The sequence below is a fragment of the Pyrgilauda ruficollis genome, unplaced genomic scaffold (genome assembly GCF_017590135.1).
Source record: "Pyrgilauda ruficollis isolate IOZ18807 unplaced genomic scaffold, ASM1759013v1 scaffold86, whole genome shotgun sequence".
In the NCBI taxonomy this organism is placed as follows: domain Eukaryota; kingdom Metazoa; phylum Chordata; class Aves; order Passeriformes; family Passeridae; genus Pyrgilauda; species Pyrgilauda ruficollis.
In genome coordinates, this window is record NW_024530599.1 from 123,467 (window position 1) to 140,350 (window position 16,884).

The 16,884-nt window shown below is 41.5% G+C and overlaps 2 protein-coding genes across 6 annotated transcripts; one reads left to right on the forward strand and one right to left on the reverse strand.

Annotated features, from left to right (window-relative positions):
* Nucleotides 1-467: 467 nt before the first annotated feature.
* PTTG1 (PTTG1 regulator of sister chromatid separation, securin) lies at nucleotides 468-4,744 on the reverse strand. 2 transcript variants are annotated; one of them, XM_041487987.1, is made up of 6 exons: nucleotides 4,681-4,744; nucleotides 3,824-3,926; nucleotides 3,344-3,522; nucleotides 2,469-2,547; nucleotides 1,559-1,708; nucleotides 468-620 (listed from the first exon to the last, which is right to left on the reverse strand). In XM_041487987.1, exons 2-6 carry the CDS (start codon nucleotides 3,903-3,905, stop codon nucleotides 541-543), a joined length of 570 nt encoding a protein of 189 aa, XP_041343921.1. In that variant the 5' UTR covers nucleotides 3,906-3,926; nucleotides 4,681-4,744; the 3' UTR covers nucleotides 468-540. The 2 variants fall into 2 exon arrangements, with proteins under 2 accessions (XP_041343921.1, XP_041343920.1); XM_041487986.1 differs by having other exon boundaries at nucleotides 2,469-2,550.
* Nucleotides 4,745-4,897: 153 nt separating this feature from the next.
* On the forward strand, nucleotides 4,898-16,533 carry SLU7 (SLU7 homolog, splicing factor). Of its 4 annotated transcripts, none has more exons than XM_041487989.1 (16): nucleotides 4,898-4,959; nucleotides 5,349-5,525; nucleotides 6,144-6,297; nucleotides 6,501-6,581; nucleotides 7,128-7,292; nucleotides 7,439-7,504; nucleotides 8,858-8,905; nucleotides 9,395-9,526; nucleotides 9,802-9,899; nucleotides 11,335-11,402; nucleotides 11,596-11,735; nucleotides 12,615-12,776; nucleotides 13,198-13,302; nucleotides 13,489-13,563; nucleotides 13,798-13,902; nucleotides 14,837-16,533. In XM_041487989.1, exons 2-16 carry the CDS (start codon nucleotides 5,362-5,364, stop codon nucleotides 15,014-15,016), a joined length of 1,743 nt encoding a protein of 580 aa, XP_041343923.1. In that variant the 5' UTR covers nucleotides 4,898-4,959; nucleotides 5,349-5,361; the 3' UTR covers nucleotides 15,017-16,533. The 4 variants fall into 4 exon arrangements, with proteins under 4 accessions (XP_041343923.1, XP_041343922.1, XP_041343925.1 ...); XM_041487988.1 differs by lacking the exon at nucleotides 4,898-4,959 and adding an exon at nucleotides 4,983-5,141; XM_041487990.1 differs by lacking the exon at nucleotides 4,898-4,959 and adding an exon at nucleotides 4,990-5,047.
* The last annotated feature ends 351 nt before the right edge of the window (nucleotides 16,534-16,884 follow it).

Below are 16,884 nucleotides of genomic sequence, written 5' to 3' on the forward strand. Positions count from 1 at the left end.
GGAGCCTCACACACCAATGTGTTTTCACCTGTGTGGCTGCCTACCAAGAGGCCATGTGATGGCACTGTGTAGCCACATTCAGTGCCTTATAGGCATTTTTCTGTGAAAAGTAGTCTACAGCTGCATAAGAACCCAACATACACCACTTACCCACTGTGAAGAGCAAACAGGTTCAAAGGGAAAATACCATAAGAATACCAGCTCTAGTGTTTACACTAGATACAGAAATTGGTTCAAACCCTTGCATGTTTAATGGATCAAGTTAGGTTGAAATCCTGACCTCACTGCCTATCATACACACTCCAACCAGCAGGTACCAACTCCTAGATATGGACAACAGTGTATTATTGCCTTGCTTAGGAGCTTATCCAGGCTCTGCTTCACCTGCTTGTCAGATTACCTCCTCCTCAAAGCTCTGTTTTGCTACCTACATCTTGGGGACACTGAAAAAGTAGTACACTAGCACATAGGTTAAACTAGCCTTTATTAAAATATAGAGCTATATGAAATTGGACCTCAAAAGAAACTTCAGAACACACATTAAACATCATAAATTGGAGGTGGCATGTCAATAATCTCATCCAGGGTAGCAAGGAAGTCAGCAGTTGATTGTAGCAAGTCTGAAAGTTAGAAATAAATCAAATCAGTTTCTCAAACTCAGAATGCACACAAACATAAGCTAGCTCCCAGCAGCTCAGCATAAACCTCTTGAATAAGCAAGGGAAATATTGCTTCATTGTATAAGCCAATGCCACCTAACTGATCAGTTTGCCATGCACCACAAAAGATTGCTCAGTGTACTCCTTTCACTGGGTAGAGTTAATCTTCTTCACAGTGTTTGGTATGGGCTGTGTTTTGGATTTGTGCTGGAAGCAGTGTTGAGAACTCTGGGATGGTTTAGTTGTGTGAGCACTGCTCAGCAACAGAGTTTCTGCTCCTCACCCCACCAGTGAGGAGGAGACTGGGAGTGCTCAAGCATCTGGAAGGGAGCACAGCCAGGACAGCTGATCCCAACAGGCCCAGAGGTATCCTAGACCCTACAGTGTCAAGCTCAACAGACAAAGCTATGGGGAGAAGAAAGGAGAGCCATTTGGAGTGATGGCACTTGTCTTCCCAAGTCACCATTACATGAGATGAAATCTGCTGTTGTGAGGATGCTAAACCCCTGCTTGCTGATAGGCACTGAATGAATTCCTTGTCTTGCTTTTCTTAAATGCATGGCTTTTGCTTTAGTTATCAAAACTGCTTTTATTTCAAAGCATCAGTTTTTTCACCTTTTCTCTTCTGATTTCTTTCCCATCCCACAGGAGAGGAGCAAGTTGTGTGGTGCTTGGTTGCAGCTGGGTTAAGCCACAAGTCAGTGACGCTACTCTGAGACAATTGCCTGAACTGGCAGCGTTGGCCAGGTACACTGAGCTTGGCTACACAGCAGAAGCTGCTTGATACTGGTGCACTGCTCTGGTAGCTCAGACAGCAGCAGCAATTCACTGCTGTAGCCAGCTGGCTTTTTGCCCTAACCACTGATGGGCACTGAACATCATGCAAAGCTTCCACTTACTGGATTCCCATGAAATCTCTCCAATCTTCACTGGTGAAGAAGCCATGTTCACACATCTGTCATATGTCCTTTCAAACACCATGAGGGGAACACCACACAGGTTGATATTGCTTAGTTTGTGTTCTTCAGGAAGATCAAAACTCTCGAAGTCTGTTTGAGAAAGACTGTTAAGTGTGCAGTAGCCTGGAAAGCTGCAAACGTCTAGACTAAATTAAACAGGAGCCAACCTAAAACAACACAACAGTTTCCTCTTATGGGGTATTTACCTGCAGTTACACCTTTCAGTTGTCCATGAAATCCTACACACTAACCCTGATGAAAACACTAGACTCCCTAATAGAACTGCTAATGTAAAGCAGTTAGTAACTTCAGCAAGCAAAGCTTGTATGTTTCATCAACACAGCAGCCTTTGGCACAGTAGTTTTCACACACATCCACATGAAGAGGAAAGTTTTAGGACACACTTTGAAGGACTGAGAATATCTGAAATGGGCTGGCCTAAGAACAGATTTAGAAGTTCCATCTTCAACTATGATATCCTAGAGCAGTAGGAATCTCTTCAGTTACAAATCTTGGCACACTCTTCTGTATTCCTTTGAATAGTCTATCTACTAGTCACTATTTAATTAACTAAGAAGGTAATACCTGGTTATTTGGAATGTGTTTCCTGGCACCACAATAAGAGACTCAGAATAACACATCTGAGGCACAGCCATTACTGTTAGAAATATCACCTCATTCCTGTTCAAGTGTTTCAGAAGCAGCAAGCACCCTTGTGTTTCAGAAAGGATTCAGGAGAAATGCAATGCTGACTTGTGTGCCACAGTAGCTTGGACAAGTTCTTGGAACAATGTCACCACTCATTAAAAGTTTTATTGTTAATTTTAATAATTACATCAACAAGTCTTACCTTGAGGATCCAAAGGAAACATATTTTCTATTTCTGGCCATTCTTCTTCAGCCACTGTATGACAGCTTTCTAATCCAGTCTTCTTGTTAGTCATAAAAAGAGGAAGTAACATAATTTGAGCTGCTGTAGAATATTTGTAGTGGCTTTCTTGTGCTGTTCAGGTCTACAGACGAGCATACCTGTCAGGCCTAAATTCTAATGCCTTCCAACACAAATAAGAGGAAGATGGGCAAATGTTTCAGCTGAGTTTGTGTAGTGCAGTACTATGTGTGGTGGTAAGAGATGACTGCACTAGAAGAGGTAACTCTTGAGGTGTGGATAAGACAAACTCAGACTATTTTCTCTAGTGCCCTGCTTTTAAGCTGGATAGAGTTATTTTTCTTCCTATCAATTCTTATAAACCCATGTTTGGATTCATGATGAAAGCAGCTCTTTCAGCTATTGCCAAGCAGTGTTTGCAGTCCAGGCCTTCTCTGCTTCTCACAAGCCCACCCCGCAGGGAGGAGGCTGGGGGTGCACAGCCAGGACAGGTGGTCCCAGCTGCCCAGAGGGATATCCCATACTGAGCATCCATGGCATCTCAGCAAGGAAAACTGGTGGGAGGCAGGGCTACCACTGCTCTGGGACTGGCAAGGCATTAGTCAACAGCTGGAAAGGAATTGGTTTTGTTTTTCTTTGAGGTTCTTAATTATTAAGTTGCCTTAATCTCAGCCTATTATTTTTCTCACATTCACACTTCCAATTCTCACCCCCTATCTCATCAAAGAGGGGGTGAGGGAGCACCTGTGTGGTGCTTAATTATATCACAATTAAGCCTCAAAGGCAGGTCAGTTATGGATTTCCCCTCCTTCCCAGCATAAGTGTGTTGTACTCACTTTGTTCACCGTGCAAGGCTGATTTTTCTGTTTTAGCTTATCCATCTTGCTTGTGACTCCTTCAGTTTTATTCACATTTCCAAGTGCCTTTCTGACAGAGCGAGATGTGACTGGAGAAGTACTGATTGCTTTTTTAGGAAGTGGAGTGTTAACTTGTGTTCTTTCAGCTAAGACTTTTGCTGGAATGGGGGGGAAGAAAAAACCAAACTTCAGCAACCCTAAAGCTTGCCTAAGTAAGTGCACATTCTGGAAAACTAGCTGACATGGAAATCACTGTTCACCATCTATAACTCATAAGCCATACTTATGACAAAAGCACAGAGTTATCTTCTATTTTATACCACCTGATGAGCTCAGAAGAATTAGTTGGGCAAGTGGATTTATGAATAGAAAACTGTTACCATTAAAAGCAGTGACTAACAAAATGTGATTTATGCCCTTCACTTGATCCCTTACTGGCTCAGGGCAGCAAATACGCACAAGATCCTGAAGGGAGCTTCAGCTGACTCTTGGGAGCACGAAGTTCACTATTCTCCTGATCAACAAAGATCAGAGTTGCCATCTTCAGATTGATGAGGCTACCCTGTAGAGTCCATAGAGAAAAAAGGGAAAACACTTTTTATCACTTGTCTCATCACAACACATCACACTTTTTAAGCAAGCCCCATTAAAAACAACAGAGCTCTCACATACTGGTCTCTAGACAAGGAAACAATCCCCTACTTCCCGCAGTTAAACAGCAGTTCAGCTAAAGACCTTCAGGTCTGAAGGTCCTATTGGTGCTCATTACTGCCATTTCACAGGTGAACAAGCAATTCCTCATTAAAGAGGTCTGCAGGAAAACTCAGAACCACACTTAGGCTGGAAAAGATCTCTAAATAATCGAGTCCAACCTAAACACCACCATGGCACCGCGTGCCACATCCAGCCTTCCCTTAAACACCTCCAGGGACAGCGACTCCACCGCCTCCCGGCACAGCCCGTTCTAACGTCTAACCACCCTTTCTGCCAGGAATTCTTCCCAATGGCCAGCTTAAATCCCCCCAGCACAGCTTATGCGATTTCTTTTTGTCCTGCTGGTTGCCTGCAAGTAAACATCAGTCTCCACCTGGCTGAACCTGCTTTCAGGTGACGGTAGTAAGCAATAAAGCCCCTCCTAAGCCTGCTCTTCTCCAGGCTGAGCTCGCTCCCCGCCCCTCCTCATCACAGCTGCGCTCCAAACCTTTCCCCAGCTTTACCGCCTTTCTCTGGCAGAAACTTCTTTTCTTTGTACAGCCTGAAGCACAAAGCAAGATTCGCAGTCCCAGACCAGCCCTACCCCCGAACCCTCAGCTCACCCCAGAAAGCGACAGCACAGCAACAGCCGGAGCCACACAGCTCAAACCACTGCAACAGGGCAGAGCGCCCTCAGCTCCAACGGCGCCGTCCTTTAAACCGGCCGCGAGCCGCTCATTGGCCGCTTCGACCCACGCGCGGCAGCCGATTGGCTGAGCGCGCCGCTCGCGCACGGCCGCACGCGAGCTCTGGGGCGGGGCGGGGAGGACACGGGGAGGTGGCTCCGCCCCGGAAGTGAGCGCGGCCGCGGGGCATTGTGGGGCGGCGCTGCGGCCTGGCGGGTAAACAGGGCTGGGGGAGCGGACCGGGACTCGGGATCCGGGACTCGGGACAGGGATTCGAGATTCGAGATTCGGCAGGGTGGTTTCTGTAGGCTCCGAGCAAGTGCTGGTGTCCCCCGCCCGGCCCTGCGCCCGGGCCTGGCGCTGCTTCCCCGCGGTGGTTCTCTCGCGTCTCTTCCGGGGTGGGCGCAGGCCCGGGTCCTCGGTTAACAGTGAGGCAGTTCGGTGGGGCTTGTTTGTCAGGACAGAGGGATGTCAGGAATGCGTAATACGGAGTTAGCTCATTTCACTGGGTGACACAAAATCACGTTGAAGAGCTGTGATGTCAGAGGGCATTGATCTGTAAGGTTTTTGTTTTGTTTTCTAATTATTTTTTTTTTTCTGCTAAGGAAAAAAGCCAAAATGGCCTCAGGTGCGGTAGCAAACGCCCCTCCTGCAGGAGGGGCAACTGATGTGAGCCTGGAGGAACCAAAGAAGATGACGAGGGAAGATTGGAGGAAAAAGAAAGAATTAGAAGAGCAGAGAAAACTGGGGAATGCACCTGCTGAAGTGGATGAAGAAGGAAAGTATGTTTTACTAAAGCTGTGGATATTCTAAAGCTGCTGAGGAAAAATATCTTTTTGTATTGTGGTTACAGGGCAATTGTGAGGGTAACACGTGATTTGAGTGTGACATACTGTAAAAGTAAATAATTTAACTTTGTATTTTAATATTTCAGTATCTCAGTATTGAGATACTTTCTAGAAAAACGTAGGATCAATGTTTATTTTCCGTCAGCTACTGACAGTTCTGCTAAAAAGTCCCATCCATGAAGCTAATAACACATGGTATTTTAAAAGTGAGCAAAACATAGCACAGGGGTCTTTCACAGTGTACCTCATCTGCTGCCTCTCCCGTGCTTTCTTACTTACAGGGCTTCTTGCTTCTGAGAAATGTTGCTATTTTTTTTTTGCTCAGTAACGTTACACAGAATAAGCCATTTGATTTGGAGATAGGAGTTTAGGTGAATTAGGTGGCAGCAAAGTCACAAAGTCTGTTTGTCAAGCTGAGTATTTATTTTGTAGTGCTTTGTACCAACTTCATTATTTATTGTCTCCTCAACTTTAACGTGAGGGTTGGTTGTTAGACTGAGTTGTTTTGGGTTTTTTCCCTGCCACGTGTTCATTGCACAACATCTTTTACAGAGATATCAACCCTCATATTCCTCAGTACATCTCCTCAGTGCCGTGGTACATAGATCCTTCTAAGAGACCCACACTGAAGCATCAGAGACCTCAGCCAGAGAAGCAGAAGCAGTACAACTCCTCTGGAGATTGGTACAAACGAGGCGTTCAGGAGGTACGCAGAGCGCCTTTCTCAGGACAGAGATGTGGGCTGGTGACGCGAGGAGGAGATTTCTGGCTGTGTGCTTTTGAGGGGGGCAGCAGTGTTCATTGAGCAGGCAGAGCAGCTGTGTGGCTTTGGGGAGGGCACACCCTGAGCGTGTTGCAGCCACGGCGCTCTCTGGGAGGCGTGTGAGCTGACGCTGTGTTTGCCCGCAGCACGCCGTGGCCACGCGGTACCGCAAAGGAGCCTGCGAGAACTGCGGCGCGCTCACCCACAAGAAGAAGGACTGCATGGAGGTAACCCGCCGCTGGCCCTGTCTCAATGGCTTGGGCTGCCACGGGAGCTTCATCTCTGAAAAACAGCTGGCTGTAGATGAAATACTGGGCTTGGAAAAGCTGTTCTGGAAGATGTTACAAGTAGTGAGAGACGGCCTAGAAATTTCTGAAGAAATTATTAATGAAGGGGGAAAGTGATGGAATTCAGTGTGTCATCCATCCATTCTGCTTGTAACAAGATCTGAAATAATAGCTGAAAATGTTATTGTTAAATAATTTCATTAACTCAGGTGCTGTTGTGTCTGTCTTCCTGCTTCATCTCAGGTAGAAGCCACCCCCAGAAGCTGTTTTAATTGCTTCCTTAATTGTAGAAAATACAAACAGCAATTTATTGAGTTTGAAGTCAGTTGTGTTACATAAAAGTGCAGAACTACTTGCATTTATTTACAATCCACAGCCTTACAGTGCTGAATTTAACTTCCTTTAGAGGAAGTGCTTGATTAATAGTATTTTAAAAGGATACATGAGTGAGTAACCTAATGGACTGATCTTTTTTTTTTCTTTCAGAGACCCAGGAAAGTTGGAGCAAAATACACAGGCATGAATATTGCCCCAGATGAGCACGTGCAGCCTCAGCTGATGTTTGATTACGACGGGAAGCGAGACCGGTGGAATGGCTACAACCCAGAGGAGCACATGAAAATTGTGGAGGAGTACTCCAAGGTTGATTTGGTACGTAGGGGCTGTCATTTATTGGGGAGAGAGTTAGTGTTTGGTGTGGCTGGGCTGGGAGGAGGGACACTTGCAGTGTGCTCTCTTGATATTAGATCTGGTGCTAAGGAGAAATATTTAAATAAATGCATTTTTGTGCTGCACAGGCCAAACGGACACTGAAAGCCCAAAAGCTTCAGGAGGAGTTGGCATCAGGGAAGCTGGAGCAAGTGGTAAGTGGTTAGCTAATCTGTTTTTGGTTAGGCTGAATGAATACAAAACAGATTATTTCTGCTTTTTGACTCTTTTACTCTCTATACAGGGTCTGCTATTGGGTTTTATGCCCTTCAGTAATTTAAAGATTTTCCTACCACCAGCATGTTCTGTGTCACACTCAAGAACTTGAAGCATATTCTTTCAAATGAGAATTTCCTTGTGTTCTCCTTACAGGCTGAAATTCTGTGTGATTGTTATTGTTGCTGGAATTATTGACATGGAATTTTGGGTCAGAAGAGCTTGTTTTCCATGTAGTAATTTTTTCTCATGTACTGAAATGCTTTTCACCTATTTAAAGATTGGGATGGTCTGCCTAGTGCTGAGGTGATGACTGTGCACTGATTTAGTAATGTTTAATATAAATTGGAATAGGAATGTGTTTCCTTAAGAAGAAGCAGATTGATTTAAGATAAAATCACTGTGCAATGACTTACAAAATGGGGGAAAAACCAGAGATTGCTACTGGTCAGAAGTAGGTTTTTGAAAGCCTCCTTGCAGAGGCTGTACTGTCCCCCCGTGGGTTGTCACTAGATGGCACAGTGAGCTCCATCTGCCACCCAGCCCAGACTACAGTGCTTTGACCTCCCCAACAGCAGAGATTCTTCCTCTTTTCATGGCCATTCTATGAAGCAAACACTGTTGGCTTCTGTATGCTTACTGCTTATCAGTGGAACTGTAGGAAGGAAAGTGTGCTTAAATTTAAGAACTGTCTCTGAGGGAGAGGACTGAGACTGATTTGCATAGTCAGTGCTGCTCTGTGTTCCAGGGCTCACAGCTGTTCCCATCTTCACTGCTGCAAGTATTTTTCAGTTAAAGACTAAGCAGGTTTAAAAAATTAGATCTGGCTGTGTTTGTCAAACTTTAATTCTGCCTTCAGTTTCATGCTTAGTATTCCTGTAAATCCTGATTAAATTCTTGAATACATATCTCCCTAATTAATTTTTAAGCTTTCAGAGTTGCAATTTGGTTATATTTACCAGATATGAAATGTTACAGTCTAAATCCTCAGTGTTCAAAGGTGTAACAAGCTCTAAATAACAGCAGCAGTTTTAGAATTTGCTGTTCTTGCAAAGAATTGGAAATTTTGTTGGGGATACTGCAAAAAGTTCTCCAAAGCTTGTGTGTCACAGAGACAGCTAAGAGCATTCTGCTAGAATGTTGTGTAGCAGTGTTTCTGCATTTGGGGCCAGTGGTAAATTGTATTTTGTATCCAGCATGAAGCTCTGCTTTGATTGCCCTTTGTATCCCTGCCATCTTGCCTTTTCCCACTGTCTTGTCTTCTCTGCTGATGTGCTCTTTGTTTGCTGCAGAACTCCCCAAGACACCAGTGGGGAGAAGAGGAATCAAATTCACAGACAGTAAGATGATTACCCACTGCATCACACCATGGGCAAAGAAGGAACCTGTAGTTAGTGGAGCAGTAAAACAGGGGTGGCACAAGGGTTTGAAGGTTGTGTCCATGCCACTGCCTACCTCTTTTTTTGGGCAGAGGTTGTAGGATTTCATAAAGAAGCTTTTTGTTTCAATTCCTATGTGTTGTCAAACCTTAGAGATGCAAGCACATAGCTAGATTGGTATGTTTTGACCAAAATAACTATTTTTTTAATACATCATAGTTAAGTTTGGGTAACTGTTTCCATAGAAGGAAGTGCAGATTCTTTAACAAGAGTGCTTCTGAAGTGTTGAATGCTAGATTAGCCTGAGAGCACACTTAAGCCCAGGTAAACCGTGCCACCTTGTAACTACAGGGATTGCAGAATTTTAAGGAAACCACTAAAATCAGATTCTTGTACATGTCTCCAGAGTGAAGGAACTATTTTAGTTAGAAATTTTCCATTTCTTCTCAGGAAAGAGATCATAACAGTGAAGATGAAGATGAAGACAAGTATGCAGATGACATCGATATGCCTGGGCAGAACTTTGACTCCAAAAGACGCATCACAGTCCGAAACCTACGTATTCGGGAAGACATTGCCAAAGTGAGTAAAGAGCTCTGTGCAGATCTTCCTCTGTATTCCTGAGAGTTAATTTCAACAAATTTACACATTCAGTTATTAATGACTTTGTTTATGGGTCTAGGGGTTTGAAAGTTAAGGTCTGTGCTCATTTCTGCTCCTGCCCTTGACTTCATCAAGGTCATCGTTTTGCACAGATAGAACTTAAAACATCCAAACTGCAGGATGCAAGAGTAACCTCAGTTCTTTCAAAATCATAATCATTAAGTGTTTTTTTATGTTGTTTTTTTTTTCCCTAGTACTTGAGGAACCTAGATCCAAACTCAGCTTATTATGATCCCAAAACAAGAGCAATGAGGGAGAACGCTTATGCCAACACAGGCAAGAATCCAGATGAGTAAGTTAAAATGAGGTCATGCTTGTATATCCAACAAAACTCTTAAAAATTATATTAATAATTTTATATTTTCTTTTACCTGTATGTCCTTTAGCTAATGAATCTCTAGTCAGTTACATGTACACATATTAGTAAACCTAGAAAAAAACTTTTATTTAGGAACACATTTTGGTTTAGTATATAAAAGTGGTATTTTTGTAATACTGACTGACCCTTAATCTTCAGGGACATGTGGACCATGGTTTAGTGTAATTATCTGTACAAGGGCTAAGACACTGCTGCATCTAGAGGTGATGCCTGTAAACAATAATTATATTTATGTAAAATATTTCAGTAACCAAATCTTAAACTTTATCCCTTGTTTCTTGGTTCTGGTGACTAGCGTGGTGAGTTTGTGGTACATAACAGAATATTTTAGTTAGGAATAAGATCTCCTCCTCTATTAATGGATTCTGCATAGAAAAGGTGTGAAAGTTTTGCATTGTCTGGATAGCTTAATGAAAGCTGCCATGGGCTGGCCTTTGGCTGCACGCTTGGCTGTCTCCCTTAAAGCCCAAGTCAGACAGTTGACCTGTGTTGTGCTGGGAACATACAGAGCAAACAGGCTGTGAGTAAAATGTGTTAAGAGAGCAGTAATTGGATTAGCTTGCTGCCTAAAATAGAATGGCAGTACCTAAATGATAGTAAATATTGCTCTTTCCACCTCTCCTTGCCCCCAGCTAGAGTAAGGCCAGTCAATTCTTTTTTTTAGATGCAGATGCTTTTGCTTCTCTATCAAGTCATAATTTAACCTTTGTTGAATCTAAATTTCTGGCACAACTTTGCAGATTGTAAATTTTTCACAGTGGTTTTGGGAAGATGAAAGAGTGGGGAATTGGATTGCTAGCATTTTTTGATCCTCAGTGTGTGTTTCATGTGCTGATTGTGCATCTCTTCAAGGGCTGTGCACAAATGTCTCACTTTACTGAGAGCAGTAAAGGTATCCCTAGCTTTCTTAAACTCAGCCTAGTTTACTAGCCATGTAAAAAAAAAATATATATATTAGAAAATATATATATAAAAATATGCTGGGTCTGGATTGAAGGGTCAGAAATCCAGAAGTGAGAATCACTGTGCTGGAATATCACAGACAGTTTATGCATATTTATTGTGTAACTAGGTCCAAGTTTAACTTCTAGTGCTTGGCATCTGAGACAGAACTCCAGGGCTGTGCCATGTGTCCCTTGAGCACAGACATCACAGTTTTTGAGTGGCTGCCTAATGCTTTCATAGCTTTACAGGGAGCGTAGGTTTTTGTTCCATGTATCAAGTTGAATGCAACTTCTTCTCCTTCTGTAAATTCCTAGTGCACAAGAGAATTTTTACTTGCCTTTCTGTGTTTGTATTTGAGAGGAAGTCACGTTACAAATGCTAAGCATTGTGTTCTTTTCTGCAGAGTTGGTTATGCAGGTGACAACTTCGTTCGCTACACAGGCGATACCATTTCAATGGCACAGACCCAGCGTAAGTGGGCTTTGGGGTTGGGGTTTTTGAAGGAAATTGACTTAAAATACTTAACAATGCTGCTTTCTTGCGAAAGAGAAATAAATAAATCTTTACAGATCAAGACCTTCTTTCAAATTGCTTTAGAATTAAAGGATGTAATTTGAATGTGTGTCAGTTTTAAAGTATTGAGTGGAACCTCTTGTGTACACAGTGTTTGCCTGGGAGGCTTACGACAAAGGCTCTGAAGTTCATCTTCAAGCAGACCCTACAAAATTAGAACTCCTCTATAAATCTTTCAAAGTGAAAAAAGAAGATTTCAAGGCACAGCAGAAAGAAAGCATCCTAGAGAAGGTAATATGTGTTTGGGTTTATTTAATAGGAATTCTGTTTGAAGTCTGGGTCTTGGGGAGCAAGTAAGATTACTAATCCTATGTGAGAGGGCATCAGCTGTTCTCAGCAGCTTAGACTTAAAATATTTTTGTATTTATACACACTATCTCATCAATTGATGAATTTTATTTAGTATAGGAACCTTTGAAAGTCTGCTGGTATTGATATTATTGGGAACTCTTCCCTAAACTGTCAGAATTTCTCCACTGAAGAAATCTGAATTTCTTTTCGACACAAATTTTTGGTACAGTCTTTTAGATAAATACTTATTTTATATTTTGCAACTTGATTCTTGGACAACTGAAAAAGAACTAAATAATCCATTTGGATTCTAACCATGTCCACATTCAAGTTTGGAGGGGTACAGGAAGTATTGTTCTGGTTCTACCCAAGCTGGTCTTTGGCTTGGTCTCTAAAGATTTTCTGCTTTGAGTGAGGAGTATTACTGTTGTCATTCTCCAAGCATAAAACAAAACAAAAACAAGCAAACAAAAAACCACACACGCCCCAAAACCCCGCAAAACTAAACACCAGAAGACACCACAGTGGCCATGGGAGATGATGTATTTCTGTCTTAACTCTTCACTAAAGATTAAACTGTCCACTTTTGTGCCTTCTTGACAAGTCCGCAAAACTAAACACCAAAAGACACCAGTGGCCGTAGGGGATAATGTATTTCTGTCTTAGCTCTTCACTAAAGATTAAACTGTCCACTTTTGTACCTTCTTGACAAGGTACCAAAGGTGCTGTTTTTGAAATGTTTGCTTAACTTATAAAAGTTATATATAAAAGGTGTGTTTTTTCCAAAACTATTATGTGTCGTTTCTATTTGCATTTTAGTATGGCGGACAAGAACATTTAGATGCCCCCCCAGCTGAACTGCTGTTAGCTCAAACAGAAGATTATGTGGAGTATTCTAGGTGTGGAACAGTCATCAAAGGACAGGAGAAAGCTATTGCTTGTTCCAAGTATGAAGAGGATGTGAAGATCAACAACCATACAGTAAGTCCTAGGTTGTGTTAAAATTTTTTACAATTAAATACCATCCCATTGGAGGTATATGAGGATTCAATACAATTTAATACACCAAATACATTTCTCCTGTGTCAATGTGACACTTTCTCTTAAGAAGAAACTTCAAATTATCATAGTTGTGATTTAAATTTGAGGAATTGCCATGGCAATCTTAAACTAAAGGGGAAGTTACTCTATTCACCTTCCACTTTGAATATAAGTTGACCACATCCTGTTGTGATTCTTTTTTGACAGTGTACCTGTAAGGTTCATGTAAAATAGCAAAAGTATTTCTCTTAGCTTCCTTTTGGACTGTTTGAGTAATTAATTTACTTACCAGAACATCAGCTTAGGAGTAAATTTTGGCCTGCCTCTTACAGGAGTAACTGTGTGGTGTGCTCTCTTGCAGTGCATTTGGGGTTCATACTGGAAAGAAGGAAAGTGGGGTTACAAGTGCTGTCACTCCTTTGTCAAGTACTCCTACTGTACAGGAGAAGCTGGGAAGGAAATTGCTGTAAGTATTCTCTTGTTTATGCATGTGGAAAGAGCTAAAAAGCATTAATATTCTTACTTAAGGTTTAGACTGTTTTGCTTTTTGAGGGAGGCTGTTTTTTTCAGTGATTTGTGGGACTTTTTTTTTGTCCTGCCCCTTTCAGATATTGTCAGTAACAAGGTATCCTTGTTCTTGTCTGTTGTATAGAATACAGAGGCAAGTTTAATGGAGGAGCAGCCTGAGGAGGAAGAGCACATGACAAAACCCAAAACACTGATGGAGGTAGGATGTTTACCTTTCTCAGGAAGACAGATATTTCTTCTCAACATTTCATCTACAAAATTCTGTAGAGCCCTAATCAGCCTGAAAATTACTAGACTGCATTATTAGAGCATTAACATCTCCATTGAAAACCAGGCTCTCAAATAGCATTAATGGAAATTTGGATTTAGTGGTTTGGGCGTTATGAATGTTGGCAAGTTGAATCTTAACAGTAACTTGTTTCCCACCCTACAGATCCACCAAGAGAAACAGAAAGAGAAGAAAAAGAAGAAGCACAAGAAGAGCTCAAATTCTGACAGTGAGGGTGAAGAGAAAAAGAAGCAAGAAAAACTGAAAAAGGTGCACTATAATCTTCAGTGGCTTTGTGGCAAAAGGAACATGACATATTTTACAACATCACTTTTATGAAGCCTATCATGTAGTTCTTGGTGATATACCATGGAGTAGTTTGATGCTAATTTTGAGCTAAATTAAATTTTAAATGCTATTAGGTGTTCATCCCCTATTCCTCAGGCAAAGCTTCAATAAGTATTTAGTTTCGAAGACTTAATTCAGATGACTTAGAACATTTCATGTCTAGGCACCTATTACACCTGTAGGTCTATAAAAAACATGGAAGAATACAATGATTTGTGTATTGAAGAAAGATGGAGAGTTCAAGGCAGTGTTAAATCTTAACATAGCACTTTGTATCCCAGGCTTGGCCCAGTCTCACAGCTGATGTAATCAATCCATGCCCCAAGCCATGCACTGCTGAGCAGCAGTGTGCTCCCCTGGCCACAGCAGCCTGCCTCAGGCTACTCTGAGAGGAAACGAAACCTGTTAAAACTGTGCTTAATTAAAGCAGGGTACAATGCAACTTCTTTTCCAGCAGCAACAGTAATAGTTTGAGGAATGAGATAGCGCATGACATTTAAAAGTTGAAACCCCAAACATACAACAAAAAGTAAGGAACAATTCATTTGCACTTGCTAGATCACAGTTATATTTTAGGTTAAGTCCTGTGAGTTTCTTACTTGATTTTGACATTTGGAAAGAGATTGTAGTGTCTTGTTTACTAAATAGCATTTTACCATCATTTTGTGTTAAATACTAAAAAATGTGCATTAAGTGAAATGTGCTGTGCGTGAGCCAGACAGATGTGCATTGCTTATCCCACCCTTGTGCTTGCTCCTTGTCCATCATACAAGAATCTAAGACAAACCTTCATTGTTGGGTTTGTGTGGTTTAACTTTCACTGCAGATTTTTTTATTCCTTTTGCTCTCATTTCAGGCTCTCAATGCTGAAGAAGCTCGACTTCTCCACATCAAAGAAATCATGCAGTTAGATGAGAGGAAGAGACCATACAACAGCCAGTATGAAACCAGGGAGCCAACAGAAGAGGAGATGGAGGCCTACAGAATGAAGAGACAGAGACCTGATGACCCCATGGCCTCTTTCCTTGGGCAGTAGTCACAGGAGGCACCATTCCAGTACACAAGGCTTTTTCCAGTTGTTTACAACTCTCTATAGACACTTTATTCCCTTGCACACGCCTAAAATGGCAGAAACCTTTCTGTGCTCTGAAGAAATTTGTGAAAGCTTCTTTCAGCAGACATGAGCAGTCTAGAACTTACTGGAGTTTTGTAAATGTGTGTGTATGTATACAAATGCAGGCACATATATACACACACATATATGTAATATATGTATAGATAAAATATACAAACCTGCTCTGTAAGTCCTTGAAGGAGATCTGACTGAAATCCTAGGTTTATTTGGCCAACTAGCATGTGTGTGTGTGTATATATATATACATATATATATATGGCCAACTAATGCCTAAAGTTGTGATACAGTAAAACTGACTAGTCAGAAGAAATGGTCAGCAGGTGTGAATATAGAACAAAAATTATTGACCAAAAATTGACACAACTACTACTAGAGTTTCTTGTTTGTAAAGCCTGTATCATGACTGTAAAAGTCATTGTTTCTTGATCACTTTGCAGTAAGTACTTTGGAAATGTAAAAGTTAATTGCTTTGTTCTGGTTAAATCAATATGAAAATCTTAATTGCTGTCTAACCTTTTAAATGAAAGGGTTAGGAGAAGCTGACTGTAGAGTTTTTAAATTCCAATTGTTTCTTCAGATGTTTTTCCACAGAAATTTCAGTTGCAAAGATCTGTGTTCTTGAGTTTCCTTTTGATAACAGTGTTGTTTTACATGGTGTGACACCAAATGTCAGGCTCTAATCCCCTGGGAGAGTATGAAGCAGCATCTGCTTTGATTTGGCAATGTTAGTCCTTACACTGGGAGTTTCCCCTTTTAACTAATTAAAAGTTGAAGAACTGGATGAAAAACTGCACAGCATGACTTTAGAGTTGGAAGGCTTGGGAATTACTTCTGTTGAGGCTTAAACTCTTTCCAAGGAAAAACTGTTCTTTTCCACAAATAATTACACACAGAAGACATACCTGTGAGTGTCCTGTGTGTGATTTCACAGACACTGAGGACTGAATGTTTTCATTTGGCACATGTAGCTAATGATGGCAATTCTGCACTGGTCTGCAATTGGTTCTGTATTAATACAATATATGATATTCTCATTGGTGATCAAAATTTTGAGTATTTACTGTGTGTCTGATCCTCTGCCACACAGTAAAAGCAAACTGTCTGAATTGGCTGGTTTGAGCTGAAGTGTTCTTCTCGGGGCTGTAGCACCTGGGCTTGTGCCAGCATGCCCTGCAACTGCTGTTGGCTTGGTCAGTGCCACGTTCAGTTTGAGGGAAGAGGAGCTGTCAGAAGGGTTCCTTGAGTTATTTACATACCTTTCTCAGAGCTGCAGTTTAGTCTAAAAAAAGTTAAATCTGAAAGAATTAATTGTTTATAAAGGAGGTAATTCAGAAATAACACAAAGGAAATTTCAAGACTAACTTTGTAAGCTGTGGATTGACTTCATGGAAACTTTAATACATCGAGTCTCTACTGAATTTATGTGAAGTGATTGTTCAGGAATTAAAATTCAGTCCTAAATTTAGGATTAGATTTCACCAATGAGTCAGTCCCAAGCACTTGGGGCAGTAGTTGCGCCATGCCATATCTTTAGTTTGTAAAGGAAGGGCGCTCCTTTAAAGGGTTGTCAGGTTATTTATTTCGACCTTGAGAGGACAGTGTGTTATCCTGAGACTTGTTCTTAAACAGCTGCAACACTTATCTGATGATTTAAAAAAAACTCATGCATACATTTCCAGCTGGAATACTCCAGTCAGATGGATAAACATTTGTCAGAATAAATGGCAGGAAATGTGAAGCAATGCTGATACATTCAGAACCTTCCAGGA

What these genes read in the sequence shown, in the direction of transcription:
- PTTG1 (XM_041487986.1), bottom strand. Translation starts at nt 3,905, where the DNA reads ATGGCAACTCTGATCTTTGTTGATCAGGAGAATAGTGAACTTCGTGCT. An exon ending in GAAGCTCCCTTCAGGATCTT is followed by an intron (nt 3,523 to 3,823) that starts GTGCGTATTTGC and finishes CCCCCATTCCAG; the next exon opens with CAAAAGTCTTAGCTGAAAGA. An exon ending in AGCCTTGCACGGTGAACAAA is followed by an intron (nt 2,551 to 3,343) that starts GTGAGTACAACA and finishes ATGACTAACAAG; the next exon opens with AAGACTGGATTAGAAAGCTG.
- SLU7 (XM_041487989.1), top strand. Translation starts at nt 5,362, where the DNA reads ATGGCCTCAGGTGCGGTAGCAAACGCCCCTCCTGCAGGAGGGGCAACT. An exon ending in AGGAATCAAATTCACAGACA is followed by an intron (nt 8,906 to 9,394) that starts GTAAGATGATTA and finishes ATTTCTTCTCAG; the next exon opens with GAAAGAGATCATAACAGTGA. An exon ending in AGCAAGAAAAACTGAAAAAG is followed by an intron (nt 13,903 to 14,836) that starts GTGCACTATAAT and finishes CTCTCATTTCAG; the next exon opens with GCTCTCAATGCTGAAGAAGC.